Source organism: Amaranthus tricolor, chromosome 10 (assembly GCF_026212465.1).
Source record: "Amaranthus tricolor cultivar Red isolate AtriRed21 chromosome 10, ASM2621246v1, whole genome shotgun sequence".
NCBI classification, from domain to species: Eukaryota; Viridiplantae; Streptophyta; class Magnoliopsida; order Caryophyllales; family Amaranthaceae; genus Amaranthus; species Amaranthus tricolor.
The window spans coordinates 17359803-17385044 of record NC_080056.1 but is presented as its reverse complement, the minus strand read 5'-3'; the positions used below and the strand labels follow the sequence as shown (position 1 = coordinate 17385044).

General features: G+C 34.9%; 1 protein-coding gene across 1 annotated transcript; it reads right to left on the bottom strand.

The window, feature by feature from the left end:
- Positions 1-8747: 8747 nt before the first annotated feature.
- Positions 8748-10372, bottom strand: LOC130824914 (uncharacterized). The gene is made up of 3 exons (XM_057689937.1): positions 9244-10372; positions 8906-9117; positions 8748-8798 (listed from the first exon to the last, which is right to left on the bottom strand). Exons 1-3 carry the CDS (start codon positions 10370-10372, stop codon positions 8748-8750), a joined length of 1392 nt encoding a protein of 463 aa, XP_057545920.1.
- Between the last annotated feature and the right edge of the window lie 14870 nt (positions 10373-25242).

Genomic DNA, 25242 nt, shown 5'->3' with positions numbered 1-25242 from the left:
GTTGAATGTTGATTTATCATTGTCCGATTGATCCTATTCGTCTTCGCCATCATCATCTGGTTGGTTAGATGCTTCCGCTGACTCCCCTCCTGACGATGATGCAGATGTATCCATCATCATCCATGGATCATCATCGTCGTCTTGATCATCATCATTCCTTAGTCCTTGTGTTCGAATCTCCGCTTGATCCCAATCTTTCTTGCAAACACATATTTGAATACTATATGGAGCAAGACGAGATCTCTTTTCGTCCAAAACTCTTCTACCTGCACTAAAAGCAGACTCCGACGCAATTGTTGACGCGGGAAATGCAAGGATATCCTTTGCGATTCTCGATAAAATGGGAAATTTTACAGATTTTTCTTTCCACCACTCTAAAATGTTATAGCTACCTTGGTCTATTTCAAAGTGGTGTTTAAGATAACTATCTAATTCTAAATATGAGGTGGAGGAAGAAGAAGATGATCCTACAAAACTATCATCTTGACTCATTATATTAGCTATTACCAAATTATAATAAGAGGGACGTGCCTAGACGTATCGCGTTTTGGGTTATATACACTAGCATAATAATCATAGAGTTCTGCTAAATATTTTTTACATGTTCCTACATAATTATGTACATCAGTAGGCGGGCGATCTAACGATTGGTAGTAAAATCCTATTACTTTAGTAAGGACCTCAGTTTTAAAACATGGGTCTAAAATGGTTGCAATTCCATAAATATAAGGAAAATCGGTAAAATATGCCTTCCATTTTTCCATCATATCTGCAAGAATCGGCTTCAAATATGGGTTAGTATCATCATGCGTATGTTTAAGGAGATGATAAAAAATAGTAATACACTCACTTATTACTAAGTGAACGTTCGGTTCATAAACATATGAAAAAATCTTAGTTGCGTGGTCATACGCTTCTAATATATTATGTACACCTATAGCTAATTCCCAAGTGTCATCAGCTATATAGCTATCTGTACATTACTATACAGTTGTGTTATAACTGGACGATAAGCAATCGCCTTTCATAATAAATCGTTGGTTGAGCCCCAACGTGTAGGAGTATCTAATGACCAATACACTTTTTTAAGTTGATATTGGTCACATAATTGTTTATATCGTCTCTTTATCTTTCCGATCCTAAGCCACTTCACTATATCTCTAATTGGTTCTAATAAATCGCTTAATTCTTTTATACCTGCTTGGCAAGATAAGTTAACTATATGCCCAAAACAACGTATGTGTAATAAGCTACCCCCAAGGATAAAACTAAAAGCAGGTTCGTTATACAAAAGTTTTATACATTTAATGTTCGCGGTTGCATTATCAGTTGAACAACAAAATATCTTATCTAATAAGTTCCATTCTCTACATATCTCTACTAATCTATATTTTATATTTTCACCGGTATGTCTTTCTGGCATTGTCTCAAAAGCAATTATTCTTTTTTGAATAATCCAATTTTGATCTATCCAATGTGCTGTTACACACATATAAGATTCTAAATGTGGGGGAGAAGACCAAATGTCAGTTGTTATGCTAACCCTACCATTAAAAGATTTAAACATTTCAACTAATTCATAGCGCATTGATTCATATAATTTAATTGTGCGTCTTTTAAGAGTGCTCCTAGGGATTGCTCTATATTGTGGTTGCAAAGTTTTTCTAGCGAAACGCTCGTGTGCCCTACTTTCACCGTGGTTAAAAGGCAATTCATCACAAATTACATACCTAGAAAATTCATCAATCATATCATTATGATTATATCTAAAAGGCATACCCGTGCTGGGAATGTCCCACTATGTCTGTCGGCTTCCACTTGTGGTCCCGCTGCCGCTTGCTGCATGAGTTTCTTTTGTGATTCCATGCTTCTTTGCCAAATGTTTGTTAAAAGATCCCGTACCACCACCTAACACGTATTCACAAAACACAATTGTAACGGCCCGGTTTAAGTGACCCGAAAAATCATATGAAAACATGATCCCGATTCACAAACGGAAACAAATAATTTTTTTTTTACTCGGATCGTCAACGTTCTAATGGTAAAGGAATATGGTCAACGCAAAAAACAACGCCAAACAAAGAAAACAAGTCAGCGGAAATCTTTACATACATCTCGAGAGCCTACCGGCCTCTAGACTGGCTAAAAAGTTGTACGAAATAAAAAGAAAAACGTCATAAACTTTCGTTACATAAACCGAGTTATTTCGACTCATAAACTTATTACAAAATATATCTTAGTCTTGATGGTTACGGGTTCTAAGCTGAGTCCTCACTCCAGCCCCCACCTACAATCAACCTACTGCACGTCGTATGACAACACGTAGCATGTTCCAAAGAACAACCAATACACGTCAGAGACTTCGTACATATGTCAAACAGGTTGAATACAAGCATTGTGTTTATCCTAGCATGTAAAGGCTCTAATATATATTCATTATTCAATATCTCCAATCTTGTAACGTTGCCCGTCCTGTTCGAGTCGTTCAAGTATAAATCATTTATTTCTTTTAGATAATTCCAACTTGTAACGTTGCCCGTCCTGTTCGGGTCGTTCAAGTATAAATTCAAATATTTTTGGTGGAATACACTTGGGAGAGCTAATCCCAAGGCAACCACCGACCTAAGACGTTGCCCGTCCTGTTCGGGTCGCCAAAGGCTAAAGTATGCATACCCCCATGGTGACCGTAATGATCCAAAACTGCCATGGGAACAATAATTATAATAATCCAAACCAATCGTTAACCCCTTTGGGTAACATAACCAAACGTCAACCCCTTTGGGTGACAAACACATAAATTCACAATTTTCGATTAATTATTTCATATTATTTGAGAAGTCTAATCCTTATGTGACTTACAATGCCTTGATTAGAAATGAAACAACACTACTTGCACAACCACATAAACAGTATGGTCTAAGTGTGTACCTTAAACGCTGCAAACACACGTTGCTCAAGCACAATAGGAATTTCGCCCTCTTATAAATCGAGGTCCTATATAACACACACAAAACGATCACATATTAGATCGTGTTTACACATTTAATCCACTCCATACCACTAAGATATCACCAAGACTTGATAATTTTAAATGTTTTCATCCAATTTCCAATGATTCCAAAAATTAATTTCTGACAAGAAACTTTATTGGCCATTTCAGACAGTTTAGAAAATTCAAATAAAAAATCCGACTTCGCCGTTGCGTTCGGAACGCGTCAATTACCTTGGGTACCAAATTTCATAATTTCTAACATCCATTTACTATTTTTAATTATTTTAAGCGTTTAACGAGTTTTTAACGCGACGGTGCTTAAAACAACGGAAAACGACTAACGTTTCCGAGTCGGTACCTCTAACGAGGCGGAACAGCTGCTGCCGCCTACATTTATATATTATTATTATTATTATTATTTTATTCATTATTATTATTAGTTTATATATACATTATCAACCCTTTTTAAATCTCATGACCAAAATAACTCTTGCAAGGTCACATTCACAAAATTCTTCAAGAGACTTGAAATTTCATAAATTATGATAATTAAATTAAATACTTAATTCTCTTAACAAATTAAATTTTTCTAAAGGATTATTAAACCCTTGGATGACTACATAACTTAATCCATACCAACTTAATTTCTACTAACAAATTGAAATTTAGTTAGAGAAATTTAAACCATAAAAGAAATTTATTTGAATATCAACAAAACTCAATTCTTATAAAAAAATTTAAACTTTGTTAAAGAATATAAATCAAGAACATAACTTAATCCTTTTAACAAAATTAAGGTTTATTAAAGGATTGTTAAAGAAAATTACATAAAAATATACTCAATCCTCCTCAAAGTCATAGGATATCATCATACATAAAATGTAATTCATCTTAGAAAACCTTGTATATAAAATCTTTTACTAGCAATTCAATTAAACATACCTCTTTGATCAAAAGGTTGAATGGAAGAACAAGAGAACAATTTTTTTTTCTTGAAATGCCGAATCACAAGCCCAAAGGAGAGAATTTTTCTGATTTTTTTTTGTTCAATTGGAAGCTTAGAAGGGTGAAGAACTCAAATGGTTTTCAAAAGGATTAATAGGCAATTAAGGGATGAGCTTAATGTGCCTTAATACACACTTATGAGAGGAGTTACAAGACTCCTCCCATTCCTTCACATAACCGTTCACCCTTCCCCTTCCCTAATCTTTTATTTTTTTTAATTAATTAATTAATTAATTATATAATTGTCTTTTTTTTTGTTAAAAGCAGAAAAGAAATATTACGCAATAACAACGTATGCGATAAAACGCGTTACCGTTAAATAAACTTACTTCGTTTCTTATAATTAACCATGTAAAATAATATAATTCAATATTACTTATTTATTTTATTTTGTTATACTTTATTTTATTATATTTTATTTATTTTTAAACCCGATAATTTACGGGGTGTTACAGACTACCCCCCTTAAAAGAAGTTACGTCCTCGTAACTTGCACGACAACGTAAAACGCTGAACACACATGTTATCTAACACAACACTTCCAAAAAGGCAAAACTACCAACCAAAAGATTTATCATTATTCGCGCGAAATTCCTTGTAGGAATGCTAATAGATGATCGAATGCAACATGAGGAGGGGGTGAATTGTTGTGTATTAGGTTTAAGATTTTTGCCTCTAATTTTTGCGAATTTGTATCAAGTAAAGAACAAATCTTAAACTCAAAAACGAAAAGAAAAATAATAAAAGGAGACAAAGATTTTACGTGGAAACCTTCTTGGCCTAATAAGAAGGAAAAACAACGACCCCCCGGGATTTCAAAATTCTCACTATGTTTTAGGCAATCAATTACAATTACATAAAACAAATATGCTTCACTTGAAGCTTCTTTACTCTAGGCCTAATTCTCTTTCTCTATTCTCCCTTTCTCTTTCTCTATTCTCACGATTCTCTTTTCAATTCCCTTAGACTTTTTCGTAAGTCTAATTACAACAAAACACTCATTAACCCTTACAAGGCCAATTCTCTAGAGATTAAAAATCAAAATAAATTAATTAATTGGCATTTAAAAACAGAAAATATTTTTCTTAAATGATCTCCCTTTAATGGACACTCTTGAATGGATACTTCGCTTGAGCGTAGCTTCCCTCGTTTATAAAGGGAACAGCCATCAGTGCACTCAACCCACGATTTCCATGTAGTGCACTCACCCCATGACTTCCATTTACTTACTTGCTCCCAAAGAAAATTGGGAAGTTATTGAAAGTAGAGGTGGAAAATGACTGCGGTTCTCTTGTACGGTTAATAGTACATGAATCACTAGGAAGATCCTAAATTATAGGAGACTTGTTCAAAGTAGAGAATAAATCTCTTGGGTGTCCGAATTTATAGTAGACTAATTCAAAGTGAGGAATAAGTCTTCTCCATATTTTTAGGCGTTTAAAAAAAACTTTTTGCCAATTAATAAATTAATTTAATTAAGCAACTAATTAAACTTTTAACCTTTTACATTAACCAAAAACAGAAAACGTAATTTTCGTAACTTCCAGTCAATGTCTTCTTCAGACCTGTATCGTGGGGAACAGCGCACTGTCTCCATCTACAACTTTCGTCAGGACTTTAACTCTAGGAACAGTAAACTGACTTCTAAAGCAATTGTCCAACTTCTTGAATATTTGAGACATGTACAACTTCCACGAACCAAGTCATAGGCTTCATCAACGATTAACAAAATTGGATATTCACCTACAAAACAATCTCTAAAACATGTTTGTTTATTTAGAAGTGAAGTCATCATCAAAACCTAAGAGGCCAACATTCCTATCGCCGTCTACCCCCCTTAAGAAGTTACGTCCTCGTAATGCTACTAACCTGAAAGAGGTGAGGGTACTTTTCTCGCATAGAGTCTTCTGTTTCCCATGTAGCCGCTTTATGCTCGTGATTTGACCACAGGACCTTTACCATAGTTATATTCTTTCGTCGCGTACTACGGACCTTCGTGTCCAAGATTCTAACCGGTTTCTCAGAGTAAGACAAGGATGTATCCAAATCTAAATGTTCGAGATCTAAGACATGAGAGGCTCCGGCATGATATCGCTTAAGCTGCGACACATGGAATACGTCATGTACCTTTTTCAAGGAGTTTGGAAGGGCTAACCGATAAGCCACCTTACCCACACGTTCCAAAATTTCATATGGTCCTATGAATCGAGGGCTCAACTTTCCACGAATACCAAAACATATTACTCCGCGCATGGGTGACACGCGAAGTAATACGCGTTCGCCCAGGGTGAACTCTTCTGGTCGTCGCTTCAAATCAGCATAAGACCTTTGACGATTCTGTGCCGCTTTAAAACGATCCCTTATCAACTTCACTTTTGCAGTCATCTGAAATAACAACTCAGGTCCCAAGGTCACCGCTTCGGTGAAATCATCCCAATAAACCGGACTAGGACAACGACGCCCATACAAAGCCTCAAATGGACCCATCTGTATAGATGCCTGATAACTGTTGTTGCAAGAAAATTCGACCAGGTCCAAATGTTCATCCCACAACCCTTGCCATTCCATGGCAATGGCGCGCAACATATCTTCTAGAATCTGATTTATCAGTTCCGTCTGCCCATCCGTCTGCGGGTGGGAAGACGTACTATAAAGTAACGTAGTGCCCATTGCCTGATGCAAGGTTTGCCAAAATTGTGACAAATACCGTGTATCTCTATCGGACACAATAGTACGGGGCACACCATGAAATCGCACGACATACTTAATGTAAGCTCGAGCTAACTGTTCCATCTCCCAACGACAACTGATAGGGATGAAACGGGCTGACTTAGTCAAACGGTCCACTATGACCCATAATGCATCATTTCCCGCCTTCGTTCGGGGTAAACCCACAATAAAATCCATAGAGATATCATCCCACTTCCATACCGGTATCTCCAAAGGTTGTAGTAAACCTCCTGGTCTTTTATGCTCACTTTTAACCTTTTGACAAGTCAAACAGGGCGAGGCATAATCTACAATATCCTTCTTCATCCCAGACCACCAAAACATTAGCTTAAGGTCTTGATACATTTTGTCACCGCCCAGATGGACTGAAAATTTTGTACAATGGGCCTCATCCAAGATACGTTCCTTCAAAGATTCTTCCCCTGTTGGGAAACACCAGCGACCATTGAACCTCAAGCTCCCATCTTCATGAACAAAGAATCCCTCCACTTTTCCTTGCCGAGCTTGCTCCTTCAACTTCAATATTTTCGGGTCTTTATCTTGGGAATTCAAAATTTCTTCAAAGAACGAAAGTCGAATAGACAAAGCATTCAGACATCCCTGTAATTCACCCTTACACACCACTTCCAAGTTCAACCTCGCAAAATCCCGTTGCAACTCTTCAACTCCGTCCAAGGCGGACAACGAGTGATTGGACTTCCTACTCAACACATTGGCTACTAAATTTTCTCGTCCCTCATGATATATGAACTCCAAATCATAATCTGTCATCAAATCTAGCCACCGACGCTGTCGAATGTTTAAATCGGGCTGAATGTAGAGATACTTCAGACTCTGATGATCAGTGTAGATCCTACATTTCACGCCATACAAGTAATGCCGCCATATTTTGAGAGTAAACACTATAGCAGCTAACACCAGATCTTGGGTAGGATAATTAACTTCATGTACTTTCAATTGTCATGATGCGTAAGCAATCACCTTACGGTCCTGCATCAGTACACAACCCAATCCTTTCTTCGATGCGTCACTGTAAACAATATAATCCAACTTTGGGTCAGGTAGAGTAAGAACAGGGGCCGTAGTTAACCTTTCCTTCAAAGTCACGAAGGCCTGTTCACACTCGTGAGTCCACTCGAACTTCTTCTCTTTCTTCATCAACGAAGTCATGGGCCGAGCAATACGCGAGTAATCCTTAACAAAACGACGGTAATACCCGGCCAAGCCTATGAAACTTCGCACCTCGGTGACGTTCTTGGGTGACGAAAAACTTCGAACTGCCTCCACCTTCACCGGATCCACCGAAATACCTTCCTTAGAAAGAAAATGACCCAAAAATGATACCTTTGCCAACCAGAATTCACACTTTGACAATTTTGCGTACAACTTGTTTTCTCGCAGGGTTTACAAGACAAATTGTAGATGTTTCTGATGTTCATCTCGGTCCTTCGAATAGACCAATATGTCATCAATAAAGATAACGACGAATATATCCAGGTACGCACTAAACACTTGGTTCATTAAGCACATGAATGCAGCTAGAGCATTTGTCAACCCAAACGGCATCACGGTGAACTCATAATGTCCATAACGTGTTCTGAAAGCGGTTTTATGTATATCCCCTTCAGCTATTCTTAGCTGATGATAACCCGATCTTAAGTCAATTTTAGAAAAGATCCCGGCTCCTCTCAATTGATCAAATAAGTCATCTATCCGGGGTAACGGGTATTTATTCTTAACGGTTTCCTTGTTTAACTCTCTGTAGTCGATGCATAATCTCAAACTACCATATTTCTTTCTCACAAACAAAACTGGAGCGCCCCAAGGTGAAACACTAGGTCAAACATAACCCTTATCCAACAATTCTTCAAGCTGAGACTTTAATTCCTCCATCTCCTTCGGAGCCATACGATAAGTGGCCTTAGAAATCGGCCCAGTCCCAGGTATCAAGTCTATCGTGAAGTCAATTTCCCGTTGAGGTGGCATACCGGGAATCTCGTCAGGAAAAACATCCAAAATTTCATTCACTACAGCAATATCCTTGGGGTCCTCCTTCTTCTTTCCCCCTTGGCTGATATGACGTAAGTACAAAGGGTGTCCCTGCCTCATGAGTCTTTGCAATTCTAAAGTCGATACCAAATTCGTTCGGGGTCTTTTTTGAAATTTCCGATATCTAACCTTTTCCCCTCTTGGTCCTTCTAGCGTCACTCTCTGCTCCCTACATTCTATAGTGGCTTTAAATTTTCCTAACCAGTCCATCCCTAAAATTACCTCTAAGCCTTCCATATCTAACACATACAAGTCACCAGGAAAAATGACCTTCCCTATTCTTAAGGGCACTTCCTTGTACAATCTATCACAATTGTACAATCTTCCCGATTGAACAGCCACTATATAAGAAACTTTTTCAAATTTTCCTAAATTTAACTCCTCTACTTTACTCTTTGCAAGAAATGAACATGTTGCACCCGAGTCAAAAAGTACATTAACAACTACAGAATGAACGGTGAACGTACTTGTAACTACATCCGTTGCTTGGTCAGCTTCCCTTGCACTGACCGCAGTTACCCGTCCACCAAACGGCTGTGCATTTATTCCTTCCACTTGATTACCCCCACGTTGCATACCTGACCCTTCGATTCGGTTTCCATCCACCCGGCCTTGTCCCCTACTAATAGGTCGCTGAAACCTCTGAGCAGTGTTTCCATGATTACCATTTTCGCACTGCAGGTTGACTTGCCTTTCGGAGTTATTCAAATTCTGCTGCCGGTGCTGCCCACCCGGCTGTTGACTCCCACTCCCTTTCTTGATGTAGCATTTATACTCCCTATGTCCCCTCTTGTGGCAAAAATTACATTCAACCAAATTCCCATCACAATTCTTTCCAGGATTGTTTCCCCTGCATCTTCTACAGAAATATTTCCTTTCATTGCCGTCTCGGTCCAGTAATGGCTTAGCAGGCTTCACGTCTCCCCTAAACCCAGAATTTGTACTAGATCTACTTCCCTGAAAATTTCCGAAAGTTCTAGCTTTCTTTTGATAAAAGTCCGACGAAAACCCTGATGTCTGGCTTGCAATATCCTTCCTCTTCTCAGGGTCCTTACCATTCTCTTTTTTGTTCTCCTTCCTCAGAATGTTCTCTATTTGAGACGCACGCTTGTACATCTGTTCCAAGGTGTTATAGCGGTCGCTCTCAATATGTTTTTGAATGTCATATGACAATCCCAATTCAAATCGCTGCATCTTTTTCTCCTTAGTGGGAACATCGTCAGGACAGTACTGAATATATTCCATAAACTTTCGGTAATATTCATCAACAGTCATGTCTCCCATCTCCAAACGAGCGAACTCGTTTGACTTATCTTTTCTCACGTGCAAAGGGTATAATTTATCTCGCATAGCCCTTTTAAACAAATTCCAATTACAGACTCCATTAGTTTGTTCTAATAACCCAGATCTACTATTTGCCCACCAATAGTCGGCTTCACCAACCAAATAAAACGCAGCCTGGTTGACCTTCAGTTCCTCTGGGCATTCAACCACATCAAAAAGTTTGTCAAATTCCCTTAACCAGAGCTCGAGTTTTGATGGTTCCCCCTTACCATTGAATGTCGAGGGTTTGCTCAGACTGATCCTCTTACTCATATCAGAGGCTAATTCCGACACAGATCTCTGTCGTGGAGTGCCCCATCCGTAAGAGCTCTTACTAAACTCCTTAGTGTATGGTTGGCACTGCTTCTAGAAAGTCTCTTTCTTGACAAAGGAGGCATCTTATTTTAACGCCAAGTGTCCCAAGTGTCAGCACTCTCATCATAGCTTGCTAAGTCAAAGTCCTCATCATTTGCATCTTCTCCAGAATCAGAGTTGGAGTTCGAGTGCGCATCTTCTGATTCACTATCACTATTCCTAGGGTGGTCTATTGGTACTTCCTCCAAGTCTTCTTCGGGATCCTCTTCATTTGAGCAACCCCTATCAAACCCAGTCCCATATCCATACAAATCATAGTGCGACCCCCAATTGTCACTCTCATCTTCGCTGGAAATCTCTACATAATTAGGTGGTTCTCGCTTAGGCTCCCACATTTCGACATCACTCTCCGATTGAATCGGTTTCCACTAATGGAGGGTCGGGTAGGTTCCGCTCCTTCAAGGGTTCCATGACCACATCAGCGTCGTCCGATATGTGGGGCTCGCCCTCCTCCTCGGGTTCTACATTTTTCCTAGATTTGGACAAACGACGTAACTCATTTAGGTCTAAATCTAAATCATAACATACCCTATCAGCCTTTGCCTTAACCATACGCATCCTCTCCCTATAATCTCGGATACTTTCACCATCCCTTATTTTCCAAATATCAGCATTGGAGATTTCTCTCCAGGCAGTCTCTAGGTCAAACATCGGTATCTTACTAGACTTCCCGGGGGTGAGTGAGTCCAAGGGTGTTTTTCCCTTATCCATAAATCCTGATTCTACACGGAAGTACAAACAAAACATTACTATCACAAACAACCTACAACGCAAACACGTTCCAACAATTTTACCTCCCAACGACTACTTCCCAACTCTCTACTAAGGTTGTTAATTCCTTTATCATATGAGGAACTTTGGCTCTGATACCAATTGTAACGGCCCGATTTAAGTGACCCGAAAAATCATATGAAAACATGATCCCGGTTCACAAACGGACACAAATAAATTTTTTTTTTTTTTACTCGGATCGTCAACGTTCCAACGGTAAAGAAATATGGTCAACGCAAGAAACAACGCCAAACAAAGAAAACAAGTCAGCGGAAATCTTTACATACAACTCGAGAGCCTACCGGCCTCTAGACTAGCTAAAAAGTTGTACGAAATAAAAAGAAAAACGTCATAAACTTTCGTTACATAAACCGAGTTATTTCGACTCATAAACTTATTAAAAAATATATCTTAGTCTTGATGGTTACGGTATCTAAGCTGAGTCCTCACTCTAGCCCTCACCTGCAATCAACCTACTGCACGTCGTATGACAACACGTAGCAGGTTCCAAAGAACAACCAATACACGTCAGAGACTTCATACATATGTCAAACAGGTTGAATACAAGCATTGTGTTTATCCTAGCATGCAAAGGCTCTAATATATATTCATTATTCAATATCTCCCATCTTGTAACGTTGCCCGTCCTGTTCGGGTCGTTCAAGTATAAACCATTTATTTCTTTTAGATAATTCCAACTTGTAACGTTGCCCGTCCTGTTCGGGTCGTTCAAGTATAAATTCAAATATTTTTGGTGGAATACACTTGGGAGAGCTAATCCCAAGGCAACCACCGACCTAAGACGTTGTCCGTCCTGTTCGCCAAAGGCTAAAGTATGCATACCCCCATGGTGACCGTAATGATCCAAAACTGCCATGGGAACAATAATTATAATAATCCAAACCAATCGTTAACCCCTTTGGGTAACATAACCAAACGTCAACCCCTTTGGGTGACAAACACATAAATTCACAATTTTCAATTAATTATTTCATATTATTTGAGAAGTCTAATCCTTATGTGACTTACAATGCCTTGATTAGAAATGAAACAACACTACTTGCACAACCACATAAACAGTATGGTCTAAGCGTGTAACTTAAACGCTGCAAACACACGTTGCTCAAGCACAATAGGAATTTCGCCCTCTTATAAATCGAGGTCCTATATAACACACACAAAACGATCACATATCAGATCGTGTTTACACATTTAATCCACTCCATACCACTAAGATATCACTAAGACTTGATAATTTTAAATGTTTTCATCCAATTTCCAATGATTCCAAAATTTAATTTCTGACCAGAAACTTTATTGGCCATTTCAGATAGTTTAGAAAATTTAAATAAAAAATCCGACTTCGCCGTTGCGTTCGGAACGCGTCAATTACCTTGGGTACCAAATTTCATAATTTCTAACATCCATTTACTATTTTTAATTATTTTAAGCGTTTAACGAGTATTTAACGCAACGGTGCTTAAACAAACGGAAAACGACTAACGTTTCCGAGTCGGTACCTCTAACGAGGCGGAACAGCTGCTGCCGCCTACATTTATATATTATTATTATTATTATTATTATTTTATTCATTATTATTATTAGTTTATATATACATTATCAACCCTTTTTAAATCTCATGACCAAAATAACTCTTGCAAGGTCACATTCACAAAATCCTTCAAGAGACTTGAAATTTCATAAATTATGATAATTAAATTAAATACTTAATTCTCTTAACAAATTAAATTTTGTAGAGAATTACAAAACTAAATCACCCTTTTAAATCAAGACACACATATATATAAATATAACACAATCCTTCAAGTAAATCAAATTTTGCTAAAGGATTATTAAACCCTTGGATGACTACATAACTTAATCCATACCAACTTAATTTCTACTAACAAATTGAAATTTAGTTAGAGAAATTTAAACCATAAAAGAAATTTATTTGAATATCAACAAAACTCAATTCTTATAAAAAAATTTAAACTTTGTTAAAGAATATAAATCAAGAACATAACTTAATCCTTTTAACAAAATTAAGGTTTATTAAAGGATTGTTAAATTAAATTACATAAAAATATACTCAATCCTCCTCAAAGTCATAGGATATCATCATACATAAAATGTAATTCATCTTAGAAAACCTTGTATATAAAATCTATAACTAGCAATTCAATTAAACTTACCTCTTTGATCAAAAGGTTGAACGGAAGAACAAGAGAACAAATTTTTTTTTTCTTGAAATGCCGAATCACAAGCCCAAAGGAGAGAATTTTTCTGATTTTTTTTGTTCAATTGGAAGCTTAGAAGGGTGAAGAACTCAAATGGTTTTCAAAAGGATTAATAGGCAATTAAGGGATGAGCTTAATGTGCCTTAATACACACTTATGAGAGGAGTTACAAGACTCCTCCCATTCCTTCACACAACCGGTCACCCTTCCCCTTCCCTAATCTTTTATTTTTTTTTAATTAATTAACTAATTAATTATATAATTGTCTTTTTTTTTTTTTTTTTGTTAAAAGCAGAAAAGAAATATTACGCAATAACAACGTATGCGATAAAACGCGTTACCGTTAAATAAACTTACTTCGTTTCTTATAATTAACCATGTAAAATAATATAATTCAATATTACTTATTTATTTTATTTTGTTATACTTTATTTTATTATATTTTATTTATTTTTAAACCCGATAATTTACGGAGTGTTACAACAATAAATAAATTTTTATAAAATATGAATATATAATGGATGTATAAAAAACTTAAAGAGTATTTACCTCTAGCGAAACTGTATGAAACTAAGGTTTTTACTCCTTGACTTTCACAAATTTGACAAGTGCATAAGAAAATATCTGGATTCTCGGTTGGTTCTTTTGTAAAATACGACCACACATGTGAAACAGCTCTACCACTAGGAGGTGGCATTGCCGGAAAAGGTTGTCTTACTAGTTCATCTTCATCTAAATAAATAATTTAAAATTATAAAACTATAATTAAATAAATAAATAATTTAAATTTTAATTAATTTGAAGAATAAAATTATAAAACTAACCGATAGTTTGGAAATTGACTCGTTTACCACGAGCTTGTCTTTGTTGTTGTTGTTCTCCTTGTTCTTCATGTGATCTTGTTGATGACTGTCGAGATATATGTATTCCAATAAGGGTCTTTGGTTCCTCTTCTTGTTCTTGTTCTTGTATTTCTCTTTCCACTTCTTCTGCATAATTTTGTAATTCTGGGTCGTACCCTTCTGGATAACTTGGTTCATAATTATAATTACTAATGGAAAGTGTTGTTAATATCGACGGAGTAGAAGTGGCCTTTCTTTTGGAGGAGCTGGAACCTCCCAATGATTTTTCCACTTTAGTAACTTTTTTTGAGGCTTTTTTAAAAAATGAAGACATGATTGATAATATTGAAATAATAATAGAATTAAGAAAGAAATAAATAATTAATAGACTAATTATGTAATTAACTAAATTAAGAAATAACTAACACACTAATTATCTAATTAAGAGAATAATTGCATAATTAAAGAATTAAGTAGAGAGAGTAAGTAGAGAGAGTAGGAGAAGAGATGAGTTGTGAATGAAAATGATTGAAAGTGGTGGGTATTTATAGAAAAATTCCAACGGCTATAAACGGCTAGTTTCCAACGGATCTTTTCACGGTTCCATGGAACCGTTGGGCCGGTTCACCCGGACCGGTCCCGGTTCCGGTTCCATAGAATCGCTGGACCGGTTAAACCGGACCGGTCCCGGTTCCGGTTCCGTGGAACCGTTGGACCGATTCACCCGGACCGGTTCCGGTTCCAAACCGCGGTTTTTAACTCCGGTTCATGAAGTTTTTTTTCGGCGGTTTCACGGTTCAGGCAACTTCTATTCCGGCGGTTTCACGGTTTCGCGGTTCGGGGCGGTTCGGAACCTGTCGCAAATGGTTCCGGTTCCAAGCGGTTCGGCACCGGTTCGGTTCCGGGTAACCCGCCCCTTGGCCATGCCTATATATACATATATATATATATATATATATATATATATATATATATATATATATATATATATATATATATATATATATATATATATACATATATATATATATACATATATATATATATATACATATATATATATATATATATACATATATATATATATATACATATATATATATATATATATATATATATATATATACATATATATATATATATATATATATATACATATATATATATATATATATACATATATATATATATATACATATATATATATATATATATATATATATATATATATAGATATATATATATATACATATATATATATATATATATATATATACATATATATATATATATATATATATATATATATATATATATATATATATATATACATATATATATATATATATATATATATATATATATATATATATATACATATATATATATATATGTATCTATATATATATATATATATATATACATATATATATATATATATATATATATATATATATATATACATATATATATATATATATATATATATATATATATATATATATACATATATATATATATATACATATATATATATATATATATATATATATATATATATATAGACACACACACACACACACACAAACACACACACACACACACACACACACACACACACACACACACACATATATATATATATATATATATATATATATATATATATATATGTATATATATATATATATATATATATATATATATATATCTATCTATATATATATATATATATGAAGTCACATACTGAGAGATAAAAGGGATTTAAAATGATGAAAGTTTTTAATGATCAAATGACAATTTCGAGAATGGTCAATAGAGTTTTTGTGCCTAGATCTGTGTGTTGATTTAATAGCCTTGTGTTTGCTTGAGTTCCTTCTATGTTCTTGGCTTATGTGTGATTTAAGAGGTTCCTGCTTGGGTTGCTACAATCATTTTACAAAAAGAAGCTTTCAAAAGAACTAACCTTAGCTTTCTTTTCCCTTTCTACTTCATAAAGTTTCATTCTTTTTTCTACAAATTGTTTAACCCAAAATTTACAAATTTTTTCACTACATATCTTTAACCCAAAATTTACAAACTTTTCTTCTACATATCTTAACCCAAAATTTGCAAACTTTTCCCCTGCATATCATGTTTATCCCAAAAGTTCTACCTTACAATATCACTTTGGATCCTATTTTCTTTGCACAAATTCAACATCCCTTTATTTAAATATTCGTTAGATGCTTCCAAAAGTTTTGGATCAACTGTGACTTGATATGGTAATTGACCAATCCTATCAAGCTTTGCTTTGCCTCTATGTGGATTCTTGTAACCATTTCCACCTTTCAATTTCAAAATCTCAATCATAACATATTGCAATTGCAACCAATTGAAATGTAGTTTTTTGGGGCTATATTCATCAAAAGCTTCTAGGACAGATTTTAATAATGCATCTAGATCATCTGGAAACTTTTTTTGTTGAATTAATTGTATTCCATTGAAGAACCCTAAATCAAGCACATTTAAGTCAGGACTTTGGGGAGGTTGAATTATCAGGTGCATATTGAACCCATTTGTGTTAGCCGCCTGGATGAACTCTGCATCATTTGGGCTGATATGAGGCCTTGCATTGTCTTGCTGAATCCATATGCACTTCGTACCCTTTGTTGGCCACTGTTCCTTTATCACTGGAATGATTTGTTTAATTATAGCTTGCCTGATTATATCCCTTGTGACTGAATGCCTAGCTCTAGTCTCAATTGTCCCTCTTTCTCTATTGACATAAGTCCTTTTGGCAATGTGCTCTTTAGTGAAAGGCCATATACCAATCTTCCCATCAAATATGCATTCCTTATTTGAATTAAATTGTGTCCTAGCTACTACTGCAATAAATGTTACCTTGGGTATGAAATTTTTGCTTTAGGTGTGTCTAATTAGTTCTTCTTCATCTGTTAACAAGTAGTACCTTTGAACTAACCTGCTCAACCAAAACCATTTCTCATCTATATGAACCACATTACATAAAAGTTGAAACCTTGGACGTTGATGAAATGTCCCTGGAAGTGACTTTGAAACTATCATGCCCAAAACCCATTTCATTCTTTGTATTTTATGCTTTTCAGTTAACGAGGGTTTCATATTGCTAGTGTGAGATTTAATGATTCCCCTCTTCAAAAGTATGACACTATGTGTTACACCCAATGTTTCCGCAAATTGTCTGATGGTTGTTCTCTGTTTCTAAGGGACTGTTTTTAATCGTTCTTCATCCCACACTCTTTCTTTCCTCCCACACCTTCCTCTCTTCTTGTGTTTCACATCAATTAGAGAGTCATTAAGTGCTTGCCATTAAACCAACTTATTGCAAAACCTGTTGATTTTTGTTCTGTGTCTTCCAAAGTCAGATACAACTTTGGAAATGGTACCCCTAGGTAGTTCAAAATGCTTATTGGCAGAGTGCAATAATACCCGAGCTAAATTTTTCTTTGTCTGATTATCAATTTCAGTTTTTTTGCATTGATTACTTGTGTTGTGAGTGTTCATATGCATATTTTCTTCATAAAGTTGAACAAAAGCATCTACAAAAGTTGTGCTCATTCTCAAAAATTTCATCTTCTTCATCATCTAATGAGAAGGCGTAGACTTCTTCATCATCTGATGAGAAGGTGTAAACTTCTTCATCATCTGAATCTTATTCAAGCATGTTTTCCTGGTATATCAACTTATCAAATCCCAAGTGAAAATAATCATCTTCCATGTCAATTCAAGCCACAAGAATTCAACAATCAAGCAAAAACCACCACTGACAAAAGCTTAGAAGCAACGCAAAACATCAACAACCAAGAAAGAACAACCCAACAAATAGAGAGAAAATCATCAACAATCCATAACGAGGGAGGGAACAACAACTAAAAAATGTGCAAGTGTGTACAGTGTTTCAACCAAGAGTTAAAATGAAGTGTTGTGTGTAAGTGTTGTAATTATATGAACTATTTTATGCTTCTTCTCCTTTTTTTTTGCTTTATTAAAGGGTGGTATTGATACCCAGAAACTACTGCCAAAATGTTGAAACTTTTGGGAAGGTAAGTAAATGCGGCCCAAGCTTGTGGGCCCATGTACTTTTTGCATTAGAACTTTTGTAGTCCCTCTTCTTCCTGCCTAAATTAATATTGGAAAAACTTTAAATATATGCTTTTTTATTACTTCAAATCAGGGCGCAATATGGGCAAGATACCTTCTCTTAGGTTTCTATTGCTACAGTATTTGTAGCAACCTTTGAAAACCGGAGGAAGTATATATATATAAACTCGAAAAAATAACTTACCATGTAATTGTTGAAGATGATGTGTTTTTCAAGTATAATAAAAAAATAACTTTTAAGAATAATGTATGTGATGTTTTGTTAAAAATAATGTAATTTGTCAATTATAGATGAAAAATGATGATGGACGGAAAAAGTAAAAGTTTAGAATTCCGACTGAATACCGGCCATGTGTCGACCTTATTATTTTCCGACAAAAATAGAAGTTACCTGTAATTTCGTCGATACGTTTTTGACTAAAATTTCATCGTTTAGTCTAAAATACAATCGGAACTTCATACTAACATCCAAATAGTAGGAGATTAGTCAAAATTTCTGATTTCAACAAACAATTAGTATTTTATTCGAAAATTTCATATTGTGTTTGAAATAGCTTAAATATTAGCCGCTTAATTAATTGTAATTAATTAAGTGTATCTGGGATTAGTATTTCTTAAGCGTGATATTTTATTAGGACTTAGTAAAATATTTTAATATATTTTGGTATTAGTCGTGATTATTTTGGAACAAAAAGTATGTTATACGATGAAAATTTGATATAATATTATTTTAGAGATGATAATTTGTTTGATTAATTATTTTGACTCGTAATTAAAATTTTCTTCATTTTATTAAAAGTAACATTTGAATAAAGTAAATCAATGAGACTATTTAATTTTACCTACGATGTTTATTTTAATCAAGCGTATTTTGCAATATAGGATAAAATATACAATTATGAATTTTAAGTGGTATTTTATTGAGAAGTATTAAATTGATTTGTGGTTAAAGACACATAATAATATATGTGTAATCAAGATAGGGGTTTTGATGACACATATGCTGATTAGGGATGGTCATGGGGCGGGTCTGGCCAGACCCGGACCCGGACCCTTTTATTTTTTTTGGATCCAGACCCGGATCCGGACCCTAAGGGTCCAAAATTTTCAGTTCCAGACCCGAACCCTACGGATTTGACAGGGTCTAGGGTCCTTAATGGGTCTTATACAAAACCTCTTTGATTTGTCAAAATTGAACCTTCCTCATTCCTCATTGAAAACAAAACAGAAATCAAATCAATACAGCAAATCAGCAATACTCCAGTATGAGATTGAAAACTATATGTGTTTAAAAAAATTTCAAATCAGCAGATTATAGTTCTAAGCCAATAATCGGACACTGATACAGTTCTCAAATTTACATAAATCAATAACTGTGTTCAATCATTTTCCAAACAACAACAATAACAGAGTTAAAATCATACAATTCTCACAAATTCCATGAATTCAATTTTATTCTCACCAAAAATACTGAAATTCAATGAGAAATATAAGGAAAATTGAGCGAAAACAGAAAAGAGAAGAAAAATTAGGGTTTAAGATAGTTTACCAGATTGCATGACTGTAAATAGGTGCGAGAGATGAAGACAAAAACACAGTGATTGTGACTTTACATTCAACAGAATCGACCAAAAATCGGAAATTGAACACCTCGTTGACTAAACCTAGAGATGAATTTCTCTGGTCCGTAGAAGTAGAAGAAGATGTAGAGGGGGAAGCCAGAAGAGAAGGCGGAGGAGAGTAGATGAAATACGAGTAGGTGAGCCGTCAATGAGAAGTTTCGTGGAGACTGATAATGAGGATGGATAAGTGAGTGTCTGAGGAAGGTCCGGAGGAGTTTGACAAACCAGCGAATAATAATATACCTGGAGTCTCGACTGAAGACGATTGGTGATGGCGAATGGCGATGGAGGCGCAGTGCAGAGATGTTAGAGGAGAAAGAAAAATTAGGGTTAGTGCCTACTGGAGTTTAGGGAAAGTCTCAAATAAGGTTTTCATTTATGCAAAAGAAAAATTAGAATTCAGAAAATATAAAATATAAAATTTAAAGTTTAGGGTCCGGGTCCGGGTCCGGGTCTTCACCTTAGGACCCGGACCCGGACCCGTCAAATTTTTTTTGGATCCAGACCCGGACCCGGATCCGATGGGTCTAAAAACTTAAGACCCAGACCCTTAAAAAAGGGGCGGGTCCGAGGCGGGTCCAACAGGGTCCTGGACCCATGACCATCCCTAATGCTGATATGTGTCATTTAGAAAATGACGGGTAATGACTAAGGGATATAAGAAAAACAAATTAAAAAAATGGGGCTTCACGTAGAAAAAAACAAAACAAAAGTTTCTGAAAACCTTCTTCATCTACTTTCCTTGATAAATAATTCATGCAAGCTAGATTCTAAGATCATTGAGTTAACCTCCTGCCCATTTGTATCTCATTTTATGTGTTCTCTATTTTATTACAAGGAAAGGTAAATAACAAAGTTCATTCATTTAACTAGTTTATGTCCTCTCTGTAATCCTCCATTTTCGAGCATCTTCTGGTCGTTTTAGTGTTCTATTGTGTGTATATGAATTGTAGAGCTCCAAGTCGCGGTCGCGTGGGCACTTGAATCGCCCCAAAATATGTTCGTATGAGAGAGTTATGTAAAAAAAATAACAGACTATCATGAAAATCGATAATAATCAATTATGAGATTAATTGTTCAAATTGGGATTTTAATTGAGTATTTCTTTATTCAAGTATTTAAGATTATTTTAATGTTTTGTAAATAATATTCACTTAATTATGTAAAAAGTTTTAAATACTCCGATATTGATTTGCTGTGGCTATCGAGTCACAGGTCGGATTCAGCCCAGACTTCTATAAATCTTCCGCTATGCTTTGTAGACAATATTGTTATATTGTTTACGCTGGTTTGGGCTGTTTCAGTGTTCTTGTGTAATCGAAAAGTTTAGAATGGTATTATAGCATTTTTTTAGCGTACTCCAAAAAAGTGCATATTAAAACATAATATTGAATAAGACAAAAATATATTTAAATTTTTCAATATTACATATACAAGTAGTTAAATATATACTACTCTATCCCATATAATTTGAAGCAAAGATAAAGTTATTACTTTATTAAGAAAAAAGGTAGATAATGAAAACAAATGAAGAGAGAAAATGCATTGTGTGGTTAAAATTAAAAGATAGTTAAAATATATGGATGAGATTAAAAGGAAGTGAATCGGAGCAAAATGAAAAATATTGCAAATTAAATGGGATAGAGAGAGTTTAGTATTAAAACCCTGTTAAATCACCATTGTGAACTAAAGGTTAGAAATTTTAATTACCCATTGATTACACTATCATATTAAGTGGAGGATTATGACTAACATATATTTAGTCGAATGGATTAGTCACATGAATATGGATTAATATAGGTTTAAACATACAAATGGTCTCATACATTGAGACAATGTGACCCAATAGAATTAGCAACACTAAGAACGAATAATTAATAAATAATAGTCCTATGACGTTTATTGGTTTCTAGTATAAAACATAAATACTACTAAATGTTAACTAAATTAATGTCTCATTGTATTCTCACTTAATTATGTTAAACGATTTACAAATATCTTCATTATTATTGAACATTTCTAATCTAGAAATAGCCACGTGTTTGAGAAACAAGTTTACTAAGGTTATTGATAAGTATAATAGTTTACACTTATTGCTTCTTCTTTGTGGTTTCTTGAGAGCTTTAGTTAGCATTTTGAGGTTGAAAGTGGTCGAGATTTGCTAAATTGAGCTATTTTGTCCTTTTGTACTTTTCTGTGCCTTATTATTCAATGTTTGCAAGGGCAGTATGGGAAAAAGAAGAGGCTTAGCATGAACATTCATTTTCTTTGGCGTGGGATCATATCAAGGGAATTCGAATGCTTGTTTGGGTAGGTCATTCATTTATTGTTTAGAGTTAAGAACTGGGGCTTCAATAGAAAACCACTACTTGGAGCTAAAAAAGGAGCTGGTGTTTTAGAGGTAAGTACTTAACCCGACCGACATTGTCCAGGGTTAGTGCTTCTTTTGAGGGAGCTTAATCTGGACATCCCTGATGGCGATTGTAAGGTTGAGTGTTAAGGCTTGGAGTAAGCCTTGAGGCAGGTATGGGAGAGAAGTTTTGTTCGCTATGTTTGTGTTATAGCCTGCCTCATTCTAGAGTTCCTTGTTCTTATGTTTGTGTTGCACCTATGTTTTGTTCGCTATGATGAGTGTAGCATTTTACACTTATTGCTTCTTCTTTGTAGTTTATCAATATCTTTAGTTAACGTTTTAAGGTTGAAAGTGGTTAAGATTTGCTAAATTGAGTTCTTTTGTCTTTTTGTACTTTTTCGTGCTTTATTGTTTTTTGTTTTCAAGGGCGGTGTAGAAAAAAGGAGAGGCTTAGGATGAACATTCATTTTCTTTGGCGTGGCATCAGATCAAGGGAGTTTAGATGCTTGTTTGGGTAGGTCACTTATTTATTGTTTGGAGTTAGGAACTGAAGCTTGGATAAAAAAACCACGACTTGGAGCTAAAAGCAGAGTTGGTATTACAGAGATAAGTACTTAACTTGATGACATTTTTCAGGGTTAGTGCTTCTTTTTAGGGAGGTTAATAAGGACATCCCCGATGGCGATTGTAAGGTAGAGTGTTCAGGCTTGGAGTAAGCCTTGAGGCAGGCGTGGGGGAGAAGTTTTGTCCACTATGTCTGTGTTGTAGCTTGCCTCATTCTAGAGTTCCTTGTTCTTATTTTTGGGTTGGCGTTATAAAAAGATGTTTCTTGTTGTGAAACGTTAGGTATAAAGGAGTGATGAGTGTAGCATTTTACACTTATTGCTTCTTCTTTGTGGTTTATCTAGAGATTTAGTTAGTGTTCTGAGGTTAAAGGTCGTTGAGATTCCCTGAATTAAGTTCTTTTGTCGTTTTGTACTTTTTTCGTGCCTTATTGTTCCATGTTTGAGTGATTCAAGCAAGTTTCTAGCCATCTCGGTCGTTAACCAAGTCTACCGAGCTTCATTGACACATCATTGCATATTTGGATACCATTTTGTAGCTCATGAAGGCTTTCATCAAAGTTGAGGAAAGTTTGAGGGTCATTTGATGAGATTATTAATTTTTGGAACATGCTTCGTGCTAGATTATTAGAGCTTCGATCGAAGTTTAGTTAAAGAAAAGCTCATGTGCATCTCTGACACAAGTCTCGGTCGAATTTTACGAAGTTTCAAGCGAGAGTTTTGTAGCTTTGATCGACTCTAAGTTAAGCATAAGTTCTGGATTGATTTGAATGTAGCTACTAGAAAATTTTGATATAATTCGTGCGAAGTGATTTCGAGCGAATTTAACTGGGCTTCGGTTGAAGCAATAAGTAAGAAAATTTTTTAATATTTGTTGATGCAATTTCGAACGAAATTAAGGAGCTTCGGAAGAATTCCTGTAATTTCGACCGAAATTTTCACAGCTTCAACCGAAGCTAAGATTGAAGACAAGTTATGTTCTCTGCTAATTGAAGCTTCGACCGAAGCTATATGTGGCTTCGATTGAGACTAGGTGAAACTGCTACAGGCAGTTTTGCCTCTTTGATTTTGCTCGACCATTTGTAGGTGGGTATATATACTATTTTTTCTAGATTTTTTGGGGGTTATCTTAGAATATACTTAGAACCCTAACTTCACTTTATGCTTTGTTAATCTTCTCTTAATCTTGCATAAATCGCAATTAGTAGTTAATTCCTTTATGTAGTGTTTGGGAACAAGTATTTCATTTCAAATTATGAATTTTAATTATGAAATCATAAATGAAGAATTTGAGAATGACAAGGTTTGGGTAGTCATTTTCAAATCCTCAATTTTAACTACTTTGAAAGCAATGATGGAATTTGATTCAAATCCAAATTTGAAAATTTTTGATTTGCCAAACAATAGATTTGAGCCAATTCCAAATTTTCAAATGAAATCATTGTTCCCAAACATACCATTATGTAATTTCAATCTTTTGCCTTTGTTATACCTTCATTTTCTCCATTAGGCTTCCTCATTTGCAACTTTATTGTATTATTTTCATCGATCTTCATTGGAATTTCATTTATCAAGGTATTATTTTTCTTTAATATCTTAATTATGTTTTTTATTGTTATTAGTTTTGCTTGTTTATTTGATTTAATTCCTTCCATGTATCCAATTAGTGAGTATTTCTCTTTCTATGGTTTGGTATGAACCCTAATTTGTATATGGAATAGATTATTGATAATTTTTTTGGTTATTGTTGTCTAGAATTGATTGAATATGTTATAATCAACTTAGGTTTTGAAATAATAATGCAAATACAAATTACAATATGGAAATTTGTATTTCCCTTTGTTGATAGCTAAAATAAACTTACACAAAAAGCACTAAGAAATAACTTGAAGATGATCTTTTTAACGACAACCGTTAACTTGATACTTGTTGTAGGCGTGTAATCACTTTCCTTTTGTGATATTTCCCCCCACAAAGGTACTTGGGTTTTGACTTGGAAATTGACAATGACATACAAACAACACAACACACCCTTTGTACTTAGGGTATGAAACTTAACAACAAAGTGTTTGATGAATTATAAGCTTTGGAAGTTCTAATTTATATTTTATCCTTAATCTATAATGACTATAAGTCAAAACGACATAGTCATGTGGCATCTTGTTTGATTCGTCTCAATACAAAGATTATTAATATTAACTTTTTATAATTTTAATTAAGAACAATTTGATATATTAAAGGTTAAAATATTATCT